This window comes from Alnus glutinosa, chromosome 3, assembly GCF_958979055.1.
Source record: "Alnus glutinosa chromosome 3, dhAlnGlut1.1, whole genome shotgun sequence".
Classification (NCBI taxonomy): Eukaryota; Viridiplantae; Streptophyta; class Magnoliopsida; order Fagales; family Betulaceae; genus Alnus; species Alnus glutinosa.
In genome coordinates, this window is record NC_084888.1 from 4,482,998 (window position 1) to 4,500,995 (window position 17,998).

Genomic DNA, 17,998 nt, shown 5'->3' on the forward strand with positions numbered 1-17,998 from the left:
CCAATATATATATATATATATATGAACTAGTAACCAAAAAAAAAGAAAAAAGAAAAGGAAAAGGTTCATCAAAATTATTGCATCAACAATAAATATATTGATATTAGAACCAAAAAAAAAAATCGACATCATGAATGAATGAGAAATCTCACTAAAACAAAATATCCATATGAGGATCTCTGTCACTGTCCAAAGATCTCAATTTTTTTTTTTATCAACGTACGTGACAGCATGTACACAGTGAAATGCAGTAAAACAAAATCTTAGCTATGAAATAGGTCATTGAGAAGATTTTAGTTCTACTCACTAATAAGTAAGAATTTGTAGTGACAAAGTTATGGTGAGAAATGACGGTAGAAGAAGCTTGTTTTATTTCGGAAATATTAATCATGATTGTTATAATTTACCATGTGATAAAGACTGAAAACCCATGACATGACTACATTTGACAATGTAACACCTAGCCCTCCCTTCCCTATTATAATGTACAAAACAAGTAGAGTAATGGCACAAAAGTCCAAGTCACGATCCTCACCTAATTAATTTCGAAGTGTGGTCGCCATCTCAAGCCTTGTGAAAATGTCCTCAAACTTGAATGACCACCCGTTATCTATCACATTAGATTCCAAAGCAGCTGCTTCTGTCTCCCCCTCGCCATAACATGAGTGCCACCCCCTTCCCTGATTGAGAGACTGAGATGACCCTTTCTCGACAAGGATGGCCACCACTATCCCTTTCACCCGGACAAAAATACACTACTTTGATTAATCCTCACCGTCCTCACTCTTATCAACTCTTTCGCCCAAATATTTTGACTTCGTTTGACGATGCTTTTTGAATAAGGTTTTAATTTTTAATTTTTTTTAAAAGTACTAACAAATGTTGCATGGTTGATGGTTCTGTATAATTTCTCATACGCATGGTTGAGATATGGCTTGCACGTGCGAGAGGTGACGACATCTTACATGAGGTAGAACCATGGGGTGGCACTGGCACGTGAAGGAGGTGAATGAGGGAGGTAGATTTGCACGTGACCAGAGCAACGATTGGTTCAGACTCCAGAGGGGGTGGTGGCAATGACCGTTGGAGCATTTATTGTCTGCATGCTTTATTTTTGTTAGTGGTTTTGTGGCATTGATTTTTTTTTTTTTTCAACCTTTTTGGACTTTTGATTAATGTTGTAAGAGGACAACAATTGTGGAAGAAGAGAGCCTTTGAATGAATTATTGAAAAATTGATATGTTTTTTTTGGTTTAGTTTGCTTTTTCTATACTATTTGTTAGGCAAATTTCGCATTCCGAACTGATTGAGAACTTAACTCAAACACCTCAAAACTCCGCATCTCCTCTCTCATTTTAAAGAATTTCGATAGAGAATTTCAAAGATTTCAATCCATTGTGTATGGAGATGGGAAGAATCCATGTGTGAATAGGGTTATCCGATTAAGGCTGCCTCAAAAAGAACATCATATTATGTATTGTATCACAAAGTTTCATGTTATATGTGTTTGTAAAAGTTTGGATCCACCGCACGTCATTATCGTTGTTCCAATATCATGGGCTTCCAAATTCATAGCCGTAACTAAATGATTTACCTTTTCTTTTTACTGTTGGAGCAAATTGGTTTTTCAAGAATGGTCCATACCACGGATGGACTGTTCTCAAACTTTATTATATACATGACTTTATGAACTAATATAAATATAAGTTCTCTGGAACCAATAAATCTTAGCTCAATCATTGAGATCAGGTAAGGATGTGGAGAGGTGATTGCCTTCATGTGTCTTTGTACTGAAGTTGCTATCACTACTCGAAAAGGGCAACTTATTGTGTATAGGATTAAACCCAGCCTAATTTGCAAGCTAGGTTGCATATGGACCACTAACCCAGTTAACTATGATGCTGCAATTTTATAGATAAAAGTGCGATTTCCAATTGAATTGCTAAAAACATAGTTTTAGACGTACATTTTTACAAAATTATGGTTTGAAAACATTAAAAAGAAAATGTGTTTTTTAAATTGCATGCAAGAATGTGTATTTTTTTAGTATTAAAGGTTAAAATGCAATTTTACTAAATACTTGACGAGTAAGCTACACAGAAATGGATCCTCTCCTTTTCACTTGAAATGGAGAGGAGCCGGTCCCTTGTTTTACATGGGGCAAAATTGTCATTTCAATGTTTTGGACAATTTTGCCCCTTGTAAAACAAGGGACCGGCTTCTTGAGGATCATGGACTTGAGGATCCTATTCCATGCTACATACTCCCACTTTTCCATATTTTTAGGTAGCTTTTAAAACCATTATTAGCTTTGATATGGATCTTTATTGGATTTTTAATCCGATGGTAATTTTAAAAGCCACTTAAAAGTGTGGAAAAATGAGTGTGGAAAAGTGAAAGTATGTGTAATATGAGTAATGCTACATATCACCCTTGTGTCTCTCTTTTGTCTAGGGCTGAGTATGGGGCGGGAGGGCGAGGATGGCCTTTTTTTTTGCCCTCCACCCCGCCAAAAACGCCTTGCAACTGTGCGGGACGGTTGGGGGTGGAGAGGGGATGCAAGGGGCGGGGATCCACGGGTATGCGGGAATCCCCGCGGGAAAGTACCTTTCACGTGGGTGTGGGCGTGGCCATGGAGCAGACGCAGCACGTAGGATTCGGCAAGAAATCTTGAAGAAGAAGAAGAAGAAGATGCGAAGGGGTGCGGCGCTAGAGTTTAGGAAGAAAAGAAAGGAAAAAATGTGAAGGGGGGTGCGGCACTGTTAGTCTGCTAGGGTTTTTTTCTTTTTCTTTTTAATTGGGCGGGGCGGGTCCCCATGGTTTTTAAAAACCCCAACTTGCAACCCACCCCACCTCACTTGGGTATATAATTTTTGGACCCGTACCCGCAAAAAATCAACTAAAACCCGAGATTTTAGGGTTGGGGCATGCGGGTTATACGGGTATTTGATTAGTCCTACTTTTGTCCCCCCATAATTGATGCGATTCTTAAAATTACCATTGAATTTATGATAGACCACTATTAAATTTTGATCCAATGGTAATTTTAAGAGCCACATCAATTATGAAGGATATGTAGCATCACTCGTGTAATATCATTTATACTTGTCTGTATTTTTAAAAATTATATTTTCAAATTACAAGTTTTAAAATTACAAATTCAAACTGTTGGTTGTGGACTCCCAAAGTTCAGATTTTGAACCAATAAATATTTGAAATTGTGGAGATTCAACGCTCTCTCTCTCTCACACAATCCGTACCCTCTCCTCACGCTCCATCACATGCGGACCTGCGGTAGATGCTCACCCAAACGTTTAAAAAATGAGCATTGTGACGACACAATCCAAATCAAAACAAAATAAACCCCAAAGTAGTCCCAATACCCAAACAAATCCGGAAAGGATAAAAAAAAAAAAAAGAAGGTGTGAAAGCTGCGAAAGCCTCCACACTTTTGCAGCTCCGGGCTCCCCCCGTAGGCCGTAACTATCCCTTCTCATGTACGAACCTCTCCTTTGGACCCACCCAGTGCGATTTCACATCCACCACTCCACTGTACACATCCAAAACCACTTTCCCCACCCTCAAAATGGCAGTGTACCTCGTTGTTCTGTCTCTTAAAAGCTAAACGGCGAGGATTGAGAGGAGGGTTTTGTGTCAGATTTCCTCTGATAAAATATATACATATCTCTTTTCCCCAATTCCAATGAAAAGGAAATGGAGAGTGAACAGTTTAAAAGAAGAGATTTCTACCTCCCACTTGCAGTTTCCTCCCAAACACAAAAAAAAAAAAACCCATTTTCCCATACAATATACTTCGGTGGCAGAGCACGACGCCGTTTACTTGGTTCCTCCAAACACCACCGCACCAAGGCCGAGGCTCTCATTGGAGCTCAGCTTCCAACCCAAAAACACACACACGTGCGCTGGGCGTGATTTTTAGAAGCAAGATCCGGTTCAGCCAAACCAACAAATCAATCTAAAAACTCTGAGCTGTGTAAACACATAATTAAGAAGGAATATAAAAGTAAAATACAAAGTATACATTAATTTTTATTAAGTATTTAAATATATATATATAAAAAAAAAAGATTTAACAATGCAGTTTGAACTTTTATACGCTATGTTTCATAGTATTACACAACAAGTTCCCACGTATTTTTTCCAATTTTTTTTTAACCCCGCAAGAGGGAAAATTCAAACCACAAGGCTTTGAAATTTTTAAAAAATTAAAAACCCAAAAAAATAAAGAAAAAAGAAAGAGGAAGAGAATCTCGATGCCTCATGACCGGGAAACCGATTCAGCCAGTTTCCCTATTCTTTCGACGAGCTCCGGTGACAGCTTCTTAACCGGTTTCCGCTCCTTCTCCGGTCGAAAATCGAAGCCCAACGCGTCTGATACCTCCTCGGAGCTCCACCCGGCCTTTCGGAGCGAGTCCGAGAACCGATCCACTTTGAGAAGAAGAGCGTCCAAAACCGCTTGATTGTCTAACAAAACCATATCTCCCCCTTCAAAGAACCCGGAGGCCGAGACTTGGATGATTTCGGAAATATCAGACTCGCTCCAACCGCCCATTCTCAAAACGGATCCGATTTGCTCGATGTACTCCTCAACCCATTTCGGGATTTCGGACCTGGGCATCTCGAAGAACCGCTCCGGCGACGACGATGCCGACGCCGACGAGTTCCTCCGACGCCGGTCAACGGCGGCGTCGCTCCAGAACTCTACCCATCTTGGCGTCCTCGCTCCGGCGGATCCCAGACCCGTGTCCAGGCTTCTCCGCGAGAAATTCGAGGACGACCCGGCCGATTTCTCGCTGACTGATCTTTGCCTCTTCAAAACTTGGGGATCGGACTCGGAGCTCCTGAAGAGAGACTCGCGCTCGAAGAAATCGGAAAGATCCAACCCGCAACAGAAGATCCGATTCTCGTCGACGAAGAATATCGGGTTTCCGGCCAACGACGGGTTGCAAGGAATGTAGCAATGGTTGAAGATGGGAATCAAAAGCGGAGCTCTCTTCAGTGCATTCCGGGCAACCCGTAAGGCCTTTTCCGGGTCGGACGGTCTCGGGCCCCAAGACTTAGACCAGAGAGTGTTTCGAGCGATCTGGAAGGATATCGCAGCGATCGGAAGGTCCAGCGAGGCGCGGAGGTGGAGCCGAGCGCCGGCTGCACGCCAGGCGGGGAAGCCAGGGCCGACAGGCAAGCCAGCAGAGAGGACCGCTCGGAGGTCAGGTGGGAAAACGAAGCCGAACTCCGCCTCGGCCCTTGCGAACTCAGCGTCCGAGAGCCCAGGTTGTACTTGAATACCCGAATTCCGAAGATGGATCATGACCTTGTCGGCCAGAGAAGCGAAGGAAGCAAGACCGTTACGAACGGGGAGTGACGTGGCGCCCGAAGACGCCGCGGCTCGAGCCGAGAGCCGGCGCAGGCCGGCTACGTGGGCCGGGTTCAGACCGGTCATTCTCCGGTCGACGTCGACCATTGTCGTTCAACTAGAGATTACTTGTTTACCTTTTTCTGCTTCTGCTACTGCTAAGGATTCGGTGCCGGAACTTTTGGGTTTGTTTGTGAATTGTGAGTGTGAGATGGAAATAGGGTAAGTGTGGTAGCGAAGTGCTTTTGGAGAAGGAAGGAAGGAAGAAAGGAAGGGACTTTAGCATGTAAAGGAAGCTTGGCATATTTATAGCTGGTGGAAGAGTGGAGCCCACTCTGAGATTTTGTTTATTGGAAACCTTCTTTTTTTTTTTTTTTTTTTTTTTTTTTTTTTTTTTTTTTTTGAGAAATTATTGGAAACCTTCTATTTGGTTTACTTCCTCACTATTCCGGGTTTTTTTTGGGAGCTGGGAGCTACACTTTATGCTTTGAATTAACACCGTTAATAATTTACTAAAAAAAAAACACCGTTAGTAATCACCTCAATCAACTTTAAAAAATGATAATTTATTTCTTAAACTACCCGATACTTTCAGGTTGCCTTATCTGTTAACTTAGACTAAAAATTACCCAAAAGTGATTAAAATTATTTATTTTACTCCTTATTAGATGTATAAAAATATAAATGTGCGCCTTGAAATAAAAATAAAAAGTAAAAAAGGTCTTTCATAGATATTAATATATGAAAAAGAATTAAATACTTGAAATATCTTTAAAGTAATTCAGACATTGATTAGGAAGAGGTGTTTTTGACTAAAGTACAAGAGACTGTACAGCCGTTGAGCAACGGCTCTTTCGCGGTAAAAAAGTGTGGCGGTGACTGGGAGGTGACAGTAATACGCGCTGATTACCATTTGTCTTAAATTCCTTAATCTAAATAACCCCAAAACTTTTGGTTTATTTTAGTGTTAGGTTTTGTGCCTTTTGTGTCTGGTATGAGCAATCTGTGGCCCAGTATGCAATCATGAATTTGATCGACAGCGGAGATAAAGCAAAGCACACAACCATCATAGCACATAGTTGTACTCTAACGTTAACTACTACCTTTTTCTTTTTTTTTTTCTTTTTTTTTTTCTTCTTTTTCCTTTTTCTCTTTACGATATTTTTAATATAAGATGAGAAATCTAATCAATTAATTATTGGTTGTAAAAAATGAGGTTTCCTCAATGTGAGGGTACACTTGGCTTGGTTGATTAGCCTCCCAAGTACTACCTTAATGAATAGCATGTCGGTTTTTCATGTTCACTTCCCTTTTTTGTTGAAAAATAGGGCATATCATAGTATTGCCAAAATGGGACTAAGATATGTAACCATTTTGTTTAAGGAAAGCTAAGAAATGGCATTGAAAAATAATAATTTGGCCAATATTTATTTTTCTGAGCTAATAATAGTTTGGCAAATTATAAGGGCATTATCGTATATGTTCCTTATTGGAGGTGGAGTTCGTCTTTATATTTGTATCACTTCAACATGAAATAAATACTCAGGTGAGAGTCGGTGTCTTGCGGGAATATTAATGCATCTACCAACACCTAACCACCAATTGTTGAGGAGGGGTGCTACACATGCACCCCTCATCCACCTTTCATCCTCCATTTATTATAAAAAAATTGATTTTAAGCAAAAAGGTGTCTCTGATGTCACATCAGAGACACCTTTTTGCTTAAAATCAATTTTTTTAAGCAAAAGAGATGGACAAAGGGAGGATGAAGGGAGGATTTTTAGCATTTCCCATTGTTGAGTTGACAACTAATAGTAACATTCTTCTTGCACAAATGATCCAAGAAATTAATTATTTCCTTTTCTTTTCTTTTTTTTTTTTTAAAAAAAAATATTTTAAAATGGCAAGTTATTGTTTTAGGCCTTTTCTTTTAGAAAAAATATAAAATTTGTCGGTAGAGTATGAGGTTGTGACAAATAATTTGTTAGGGTTTAAAAATGACAAATAACCCTCATTTGATATGCATGTGTAACAAATAACTCACTCCATACAAATTTTGGCCATTGTTCTTTTGTCGAGGTTATTATGAAATTACATATATATCCTTACAATTGTTAAAAATTAAAAAAATAAAAAATAAAAATGTTAAAAGATAAAACAAGTGCTAACCTTGAGAATGGTTTGGCCACTCTGAGGCCGGAGCCAATTTTTATTTTATTTTTTATTATTTTTATATTTTTTAAGTTTAAATATGTAATTTCACAATTACCCTGATGGAAAAATTGCTGAAATTTACACTAAAAGAGTAATTTGTTACACAAGCATACCGTGACACATAGAGTTATTTATCACTTTCTAAACCCTAAAGCGTTGTTAGTCACGACCTCAAATCCCAGCCACTTATCTTGTAATTTTTCCTTTTCATTTTGAGAAAATCAAGGGAAAAATTTATTTTAAATTAAACAGAAAAAGAACAAAGAACAAAGTATAGCAAACACCATTAATTTTTCTGCTAGAAACTTAAATGATATTCACGAGCTGCCCGAGCTTCCATCCTGAAGATGATGGTGGAGAGGTTCTTGACCTACACCACCCACAAATTAATGTTCAAGCAAAGCATTCGAGAATGGAAGCATAATTGGAGCAGTAACCTCACATACTTTAATTTATGAAAGAGTTGCTGCACTCACATGCATAGCTTTTTTTTTTTTTTTTGAAGGGAACTCACATGCATAGCTCAGCTGAGGCAAGGGATATATATATTTTAGTGTATTATTTTCCCTTGTGATCCCCTGAAAAAAAGTTCTAGCTATAATTCCATTTATTATCTATTTCTATTTTTCCAAATAATTTTGTGAGTTTTATTAAATTAGATATATTTTTTGGAAAATTCATTTCTAAAATATAAAATTAACATGTATACAATTAGTATAAATAATTTTTTGAGTACAAATCAAATAGCTAGACTATATCAAATATTAAAATTTTCTTTCTCAATATTTTATTTAAGCTTAATTAATGTGTACAATTTGCTATATATACGTTTGTAAAGATGTAGCGGTGGCACCTCATTGACATTTTTAAATGTAATATCCAGTTGGAAAAAAAAAAAAATACCAGTAAGTTCAAAAAAATTATAAAAAAAAGAAAAAGAAAAAGAAGACTTTTCATAGTTTTGTTTCAACGAACATGATTGGGAGCCACATCAAATTAATTGATTGTACATATAGAACAAAGTTGTACAAACTATGTGAATAAATGTAATTGAGAAATGGGTAGTAGCTAGCTAGCCCTTTGATAAGTCTCTTTTTTTAAAAATAAAAAATAAAATTGTAAGGCCTACTAACCCGTGCCGCGTCAGCAAAGTGCGATGATTGCGGAATGAAATACAGCATTACTCAATATAATTATTGTTTCAATTAAAGCTCTGGTATTATATGTATATTCATATGGTTGTAGTTTAATTATTCTTCTGCTGCCATTTTAATGTAAAGTCTTAGTAATAATAGCATCTCATAAATTTTACGGATATATATAAATATAAAGTAGGTAAAAATGTTGGAGGGTTAGAGTAAAGTAGGTAAGCAAGTAAAATCCAACGTCTCTTTTAACATTGGATGCACATGGTGGCCCTAGCTGCTCTACGTATCCTCCGATCTTGTTTTTACGCTTTATTTTCTTCTAGTTGAGACATTAGTTGGATGTTAACGGTTATACTTCCTGGGCGAAGCACGTGATTAGAAAAATGCATGATATTCCGGCCGAAAAAATACAATTTACAATTCTTACAATTTTCTCAGATGTCGGATTGACCAACAATCTTAAGACGCGCAGCTAACATGTGACATGTGGGAGTTGCCCTGTACTTCGCTCTTTCATCACACAAAATATATATTGATCATTTTTCTTTAATTAATTGGGTTTATGGTCATAATCATTAGGTCTGTAATATATAATGGGTCAACGCGGTTTATATGCCAAATTAAGTTTTGTTTAAAAACTTCAATCTAGCTATTAAATTAATATAGTTAACGTGATTTTTACGTACAATTTTATTAGCATATATGCACATACATTTTGAACACATGTCAGTTTATAATTAGTCATGTGGTGATACCGAGAAATGCTATATAGCATGCACCTCGCATGGATACTACTAAACCTTCACATAAGTATATTAGGATATTGGCGATAATGCGACTTAATCTGCCATAATCAATTTAGCTCATTAAGCAAACTATCTACTTGCAACATCTTAGTTTGGAAGTAACTTGGACGCCAATCATATAGACGAATAGTTAGACATTTTGAGGTTTGCGTGGGCCACATGCCATGGAAATTTATTAATTATTAAGCAAAGAGAAATATATGCATCCTTTCAAAGTCAATGAAGGAGGATCTTGAGAGAGGGAAAGAGAGGTTGGGTTTAGATTTGTGGGACTCTTTGGATGGACCAAGCTAGCGTGGTCTCTCTTCACTCAACACAAAGCTACAAACGTTAGATTAGATCTGTTGGGTGCATGAACAAAATAGCGCTGTCGCCAATCCAAATCAGAAGCAGCAAAAGCATAGGAAAGGTCACCCGTGGTTGTGTCAATGAGGAACCACTTGGGCACTCTCCATTGAAGCATTTGGAGGAAGCGGTTGTCTCTGTACGTGTTTGGAAAACGGAACCAGTAGACAAGGTGGGGTTCCATATTTAACAAGGAAAGAAAATCGCCCGATCAATATTCGCTTCGTGGACGTAGTGGCCCTAGTGGGCAACATTGCTTGCTTGTCTTCCTCGATACTACAACTGTGTTCCCCTAAACACTGATTAGTCAAGCTATTGGTCCTCTTCCTTTGTCCATTAATTGCCTGCAGAATAGGGGACGTCTAGAAAATGTCCGGGTCGGTCAGGATTCGTTACAATGCCTAAGTTTTCATAACAAATTTATGAGATTTACCTCTCTTAATTAACAAGTGAGCGGACAGCTCAAGATCTGTATAATATGGACCGTGAGAGTGGAGAAAATTTTGATTGGAGCTTCCATATATATATAGAATCAAATATCAAAGGGAATTGTGGCCTATAAAGTTCATTCTACTTCTTGGCCATTCTTATAGCTCTAGTGGAACACGTACAGAATTGATGGTTGGTCCCATGATCTAGGGAATATTCCAAAAGATATCATCTAACAAATAAAATTCAAATTTTTTCCTCTATTTTTTTTTTTTTTTTTTCATCTTTCAAGTTGACTCAATTTTTTTTGCATATGACTCGAGAACAAAAGGTGATGTCACAATGATGTTGAAGAGAGAGGGAGAGAGATCATACTAAAATTTTATGTTTTAGTTAAGATATATCTATCCTTAAAGATAGTCTAGGACAAAGAAATCAAGAGAATTTGAATTATTTAGTCGAGATTATGATGATAATCTAATATAGAAGCGGGTTATAAAGAGAAAACGCATGCTTAGAAGTTAGAAGAATAAAATCATTTTGTAGGGTAAGGATCTACTCTACATATAATCCTATTATATAGACTCTTGGATTGAACACTGTATATAATAACCAGGAGGGGTACCCCAATACCATGTGCTTCACTTGCCTTCTAACATATTTAATTCTTTGTTCAAAAATATTGGGTAGGTAAAGCTTAAAACAAGTGAAATTAAGAAGAAAAAAATGATTCATTTCTTCATTTTATATCCACAAATAAGAAAGGCTTCATCATTTACTAATTGAAAAAAATTAAAAGGGCTAAAAGAGGCAACCAATTGTTGGCGGTTCTTTTCTAAAAGATTGATGCTACAAACATGTAGTTTGAGATTAGGGAGAATAGAGCAAAAGAAGATGAATCTTTCGGCTTTGTGATTTTATTTAGAGAGGAGAGGTCCACTGTAATATATGCCTAGCCTTAGCCATTATCAAGCTATTGACCCATGAGTACCACACCAACGGTTCACATTAGGGCTAATACTTTTTTATACAAACCCAACACGACATTAGCGAGTTAAGATTAAGGAGTTTAATCTGTTTAATTAAATAGATCAGATTAGCATTGACCTATCTAGTCTTATACTAATGTCTTGACACGACCCGAATCCAGCAGATGACATTTATGATTGCCAATGCGAACCCATCAGATGAAATGTTTGACTTATATAGTTTCATATACATTTCTTAACACGACCCGAATCCGACACATGAATACAAATTGAAATCCTAGTTCACACATCCTCCGACTCGGAACCAGGTTGGCTGAGTTTCATTTCAATAAACATTACTTTAGCATCCCACTTTTTTAAGTTAAAGTGAGCTTTAAAGTCGATCACCGATCACCGATCACCGGCCCCTCGTGTGTTGGTCACATTTTTAATTTGATTACTTTCTCTCTCGACATGAAATAGGTAGGCAGGTATAAGTAAAAGCGAATAGAAGGCTATCGCTTTCATGGAGCCATGAGATGCGTGCGGGCAATAAGGATGGAATAAAGTGAGCTTCTTCGATGAAACTTTGATGGGTTTGCTTTTCAAGAATCCAGATCAAATCCCTTGCAGTTCAAGTGATGCCAAAAGATGAAAAAGGCCTCAAAAAGTAGGGTGTTTCCATAGCAACTTGCGTTCATCTGCAGCTTTTTTTGTAGATTTTTATTGAAGTTTCCGTCTCTGTCAGTTTCTCTTTATAGTCGATCTTGAACTATTCATGGAGTGGTAGGAATATCTTACCTAAATGGCAGCTTCATTCAGAAGCCCTCCATGGTCAGAAAGGGTCTACCAATTAAGCTCAAGCAGAATCTAGAAAACAATTATTACTCGAGTATATGTGGTTTGACTAGGATACCATATTACTTTGCTCAGGGGAAAAATATCGTGGGCCGTCACATCCTAAAACAGTTGCTTTGAGGTCCGCCAAGTGCTAAATCTGCAGCAGCCGGCCTTTGCAACATCTAATTCTTCAACGTTTGTGCTCGATCAACCAATAAGACCAAACAAAAAAAGAAAAATCGTTCTTTATCAATCATTACTTTTAGTACCACTGCAGTGTATTTTGTCTTTATATTTTCAGTTTGTTTTTTTCTTTTGGCACGTTGATGTCCTTGTCAATCGGTACATGTTGAACAAATGGGAATTTCCCATAATTCTTTGATGAACATGATCGAGATAGAAAATTACATTTTGAAGCGAGAGAGGTTGTCTTAATCAAATGTGGATGATGAGTTCAATAACATTCTTGCTTTTATATGTTCTTCAATGCAGGCATTAAGTGTCTACGGATTTTATTTGTATTTGCTTTTAACCAGATTCCAGATGCCACCCTATTTTAAGCACCCTCTGCCACCATTAACAAGTAGTGCTAGTGGATGTCCAATTAAGACAGAAGACTGTGTCAGAAAACAAATTAAGCTCCTCTTGACTCTTGAGTTAATCCAAAGATCATAAAAGGTGCTAGTTTGAGAACTTTTCTGAGTTGTCAAACGGGAATTCGGATTAGGTGCAATTAGCTGCCTGTATTGCACCCGATCCTGGTCCACCAATCAATATCCCTATTAGTCATCCAGACCTCAAAAGTCAAATCGTAAATTTTCTTCAATTTATTTCCCCTTTTTGAGGCTATCTTGCCTGTGCTTAAGTACAGGATTACATACAAAATCCTGCATATTCAACAGCTGGGAATGATGAATTTCCACAACACTGTTAACTGAAGCACCACCACAGGTCCACAATGCGTTTCTCGTTCTAGGCTAACACATGAGGGGCGGGCTCTATGAGGTTGATAATGCTCTCCAGCTGCAAGACATCATTAGAATGAGTTTCCTAGACCTCTATTATATCAACTTCTGCTTTATGATGCTGCATTACTCAAAGAAAAAAACTGCCACTAGATCTGCTATATAGATTGCTCACCAATGTAACCAAGGGTCAGAGGTAAGACACACTTAGCGTACAAGGAGAAAGGCTGGTTAGAAGCCCCGCCCCAAAGATAACTGCCAAACTGTTACTAGGAATAAGTTGCAAAAGTCACAGAAAATACAGAATGCTGAGTAAAATCTTCAAAAACACCAATGCAAACAGGAAGGACAAAGTGTAGGACTGAATCTAGTGAAACTGAGAGCTGATAACTGGTCTTGAACAGCTGAATATATATAGGAAGCCTCCAAACCAATCTCCAAGTCACAAAGGAATATAATTCTAGTTCTTGAGATTATTATTCATATATAACAAGCATAACTTGGACGCTGACTTTGGAAGATGGCATGATCTTTATGCAGACCAATTTTAACCTTCTGAGACAATAATCTTAATTCTTAGACATTGATATCAGATGGGGATAGGTTGATATAAAAGCAAATTTGACAATTAAGCAATAATTAGAATTAGAATTGAAAAAATCAATGAAACTATTTTACATTCTAGACTACTGCCAAAGAAATGGCAAGTCACACATGATACCCAGTGTTAAACGCACGAATGCAATGCAAGGGTAAGCCCACCAACTATTGTTAGGAGGTCAATTTGAGGTGGGCTTGCCCTCAAATTTGGCTCATAGAAACTTGAGGCCAAAATCCTCCCCAAGGTACAGCAGCAGAGAACTAAAGAGCCATCAGCCATGCTTGCACTTATCCTATGTCTCTTATCTGTTATATAGCATAAAATATTCAAGGCCCATCAAACTGTCAGTGGGGTAATCAAACTGTACTTTCCGGAAATATAATTGGCAAAAAAAAAAAATCATTAAAATAACTTCCAGGTCAAATAATATGGTCCATATGGAGCATCCTGAACATCGAAAATGTAAAAATCAATTAAGGAAAAAAAAATGTTCATAAAGAGGATGGGGAGGGAACTCATGAGATTAGAGCCCTCTCTTTGGAAGGTGATTCTTTGGTAATAATTCTTGCAATCAACAAAGCCAGAGTTTTATTGGATTGGAATTTTGCTCCAATCATTGAAGAGATACACCAACAGCTTCAGCATCTCCACTCTCCAGAGTCGAATCGCTTTGAAAATCTCCCGCATGGCTAATTATAGAAGACATCTTTTAGTTAAATGGGCTGCTTTCAATAGAATTTTTGAAAGCATTCTCAATTATACTCCTTTTATCCTACCATAAATAAAAATTGAATCAGTGTGGGCGCTACATAAAATATATATATATATATATATTTTATTTGTATTTATATTTATATTTTTTATTATTATTATGCATTACACATATCTTAATATGATTGATTAGATCTGACATGACGCGTTAACGAATGATCAAGATTTTAGTTTTCAAAAAAATTTAATGCTACATGTAGAGCACTGATTTTTTGTTTGTTTGTGTTTTTTTTTTTTTTTTTTTTTTTTTTTAATATTAATAAAGTATTGAGTGACTGAAAAAAACAAAAGGAAAATATAATTGCCCTTTACTCGTATGATATAAATTGTAATAGCAGGACAAAGTGAAACCCTAAAAAGAGGTCCTCAGAGTCCGAAGCTGCGGAGGTGCCCTTAGCGTGGACCTCGGAAAGCTCTCTCTCTCTACTGGTAGAGGATCTGATAGAAACAAGGGCATCTCAGCAAGCCAGTGTTGTGGTACTATGGGCTCTAGCCGCCCCGATCGATCGCGCCGCTGTCTCTCACTCTCTCTCAGCTTCACATAAGACCCAACTCACAGCCCACACCCTCAAGCCACCGTCTTTGGCTCTCATTTCAGCCTCTTCACTGCTATATCCAAGAGGTAATGTTCTCCATTTCTTCTCTTTTTGTCTTTTTTCTGAAAATAATTGGTGTTTGAGAATTTTGGGGGTTTTTCGGATTGTAATTTGTTTGAATTTCTCTGTTGTCGAAAGTTTGAACCAAGCATGACTTTAATTTGTCGTAAAAAATTGATATTTTTCACGTAGAGTTCAAACGCTTTGTTGCTTAAATATTGGAATTTTGTGAATTATCAGAGTGGTTATGGCAAGGAATTTAGGATTACTTTGAAAGAAGAAAAAGATGTTGATTTGATAGGTTTAGCACAAAACCCAGAACTTGAGCAGACAGACAAGGTACTTGTGTGCAAGTGTTGTTTGGTCTACTTGTTTGTGAATGTGATCGTAGGATAAGGAAAGTGAAAGATTCAAACTGTAATTATGTTAAAAGAAATTGTAATTAGGTCAAATTTGGCAGCTGATTTTTTTCTGTATTAAAAACTGGAATGTGCATTTACTTGAAGGTTGTTTTGGGTAGGTTATTGGAGAATAGCTATGTTTTGTGATGACAAATTCATAATCTTTGTAGGTCATTTGTATCTCGAGGATTGGAAAGAAAATGGACAAAATCTTATTTTATTTTTTTCAAAAAAAAAAAAATCAACGAAATTGATTGAGTGGGAAATATGATGATGTGTATTTATACCCAAAGCTTAAGTATTTTGAAAGGATAAAAAATTGCTGCAAGAAGAGTGTCTTTTTAAAAAGGTTATTTGAGGAAGCAAATGTATGCAAGTTCTTTTCATTTTTTGTTAAGTCGATTTCCTTCCCCTGAAGCTCCCAGTTTTAAATGGAGTGTGGACCTGAAAATTCAGGAATCTCTATAAATTCTGACATTATGCAATAATGGACTCTATAAAATCACTGTGCAGATGAAGAAAAAGAAGCATAATCCTGTAACTGATTCCAGACCTGATGCTGATTTGAAGTCTATCATTCATCAGCATTCTCTGTTCTTTGACAAGTTAGTTGAGTTAATCCCTGCAAAGTTCTATCTACCCAATGACGATAAGGATAGGCCATGGTTTCAGGGCCTCAGCAAGGCCAAAAAAGCTTCTGCAAAGAAGGAATCAAGGGAGAACATTAAGAAAGCTCGAAGAGATCGTTTGGATCCAGAAAAGTCTTCCACGACAACCCTTGATTTGCTAAAGCAAAGCTTGGAGAAGGAAAAATTGAATGAGAGCGACGATGAGGAAATAGAGATTAAACCTATGCTGTCCAGCCTTGAAGGTAATGATCGACAGGTGACGTTAGAAGAACTTCGGCAACGGCTGCATCAAAAAATCGAACAGTCCCGAGCAAATCGGGATCCTGGAGTTTCAAACAGAGCAAAGAAGCGGAATGAGAGAGAGAACAAGAGAGGAATTCAGCAGAAGAAGCGCAAGAGAGACTCTGTTTCCGAAGAAAAGATACCAACAACTAGTAGTTCTGCAGATAAAGTGGAGAAGGATGTAATAGAAGCTTCAAGGGGACTCGCATTTGGTCATGTCAAACTTGGTAGTGAGGAAGAGCATGGAAAGAAGAAAAAGATGAAACTTTCAAAGTTTAAGGAGCTTGAAAGGGCAAAGAAATTGGAAGAAGCAAAGAAAGATCCTGAGAAAGGCGAGATTATCTCAAAGAAGCATTCATGGAAAGCAGCAACAAGTAGAGCAGCCGGGATGAAGGTTCATGATGATCCAAGCCTGTTGAAAAGGAGCATACAGAAGGAGAAGAAGAGGCATCAGAAGAATGCTGAGAAATGGAAGGAGAGGCGGCAGACCACAGATAAGATGAAAGGAGAGAAGCAGCAAAAGAGATCAGAAAATATAGCACATAGGATTCAAGACAAGAAAATGCGGCGAATTGCAAAAAGAGAGAAAAAGCTAATGCGTCCAGGATTTGAGGGTCGTAAGGAAGGTTTTATTAATGAAGGTGCCTCCTCCTAAACATTATATGAGCTTCTGCCTCTTTTATTGCCTTTTCTCCTTTGCTTTTAAATGAGTTGGCATAAACCCCATTTCATAATTCATGGAAAATTTTACTTTGTGGGATTCTGCTATATAGATCCCCCACACTACCCCTTTCTTTCCCCTCTTCGCCTCTTCAACTTGGTAGACGAATGTTGTTGAAGAATTGACTTTCAGTTGATAGCTGCAAATGTTTGTCGCTGATATTAGGTCTTTTTAGCCCAGAGGAAGTTATCTTCTCTAGATTTCAACTTTTGTATGTTACTTTAGATTTCAATGCTGCTAATGAATGAAATTAATATTGATGCTTTAAATAAACCAACGTTGAGAAACCTACACTTTTTTAGGGTGGTGGTAAGGTCATAAATAAACCTATATGTTCGACAACCTACTCGATACAAGCCCATTTAAGCTCGATCAGAACTTAGACTCGTGGCTAAAGAAACTCACTCTTGACTATAGAAACTCGTTTGGTTATAAAGTGACACATTTAAGTCACTCGACAAAACTTGATTAAGGCTCATGAGCTTAGCTTGTATAAGACTCGACTCGACTTGCTCACCCGATTCAACCAAGGCTCGCAAGCTTAACCCGTATACATATGTGATATGTTTATAGGTGTGTATAAACATATATTAACTAACATATTAAGTTATTAACTAGTTGGTTAATATATACAAACTTAATATTACTAAGCAATTAACTAATTATGTAAGCATAGTTAAGTAATTAACTATAATCTGTAAGTCACTTTGATAAAATTAAAAATTAAAAAAAAAACAAAAACAAAAACAAAAGTATATACTAAATAAGCATGGCATTGTTAGTTAGTTAGTAAATACTCGATGTATATATGTGACATATTACACATAGTTAACAATAGTTATATATTATATTTCTACAATAATTAATTAGTTATATATAGTATACTAGACTTAATATTTGCTCACATT

At 37.2% G+C, this 17,998-nt stretch overlaps 2 protein-coding genes across 2 annotated transcripts; one reads left to right on the top strand and one right to left on the bottom strand.

The window, feature by feature from the left end:
• Nucleotides 1-4,089: 4,089 nt before the first annotated feature.
• Nucleotides 4,090-5,642, bottom strand: LOC133864906 (uncharacterized). Its single transcript, XM_062301348.1, has one exon. The coding sequence runs from the start codon at nt 5,480-5,482 to the stop codon at nt 4,280-4,282; it is 1,203 nt and encodes a 400-aa protein (XP_062157332.1). The 5' UTR covers nt 5,483-5,642; the 3' UTR covers nt 4,090-4,279.
• A 9,149-nt stretch (nt 5,643-14,791) lies between these two features.
• On the top strand, nt 14,792-17,288 carry LOC133864313 (ribosomal RNA-processing protein 14-C-like). Its single transcript, XM_062300600.1, has 2 exons — nt 14,792-15,083; nt 15,972-17,288. The coding sequence occupies exon 2, from the start codon at nt 15,972-15,974 to the stop codon at nt 17,022-17,024; it is 1,053 nt and encodes a 350-aa protein (XP_062156584.1). The 5' UTR covers nt 14,792-15,083; the 3' UTR covers nt 17,025-17,288.
• Nucleotides 17,289-17,998: the final 710 nt, after the last annotated feature.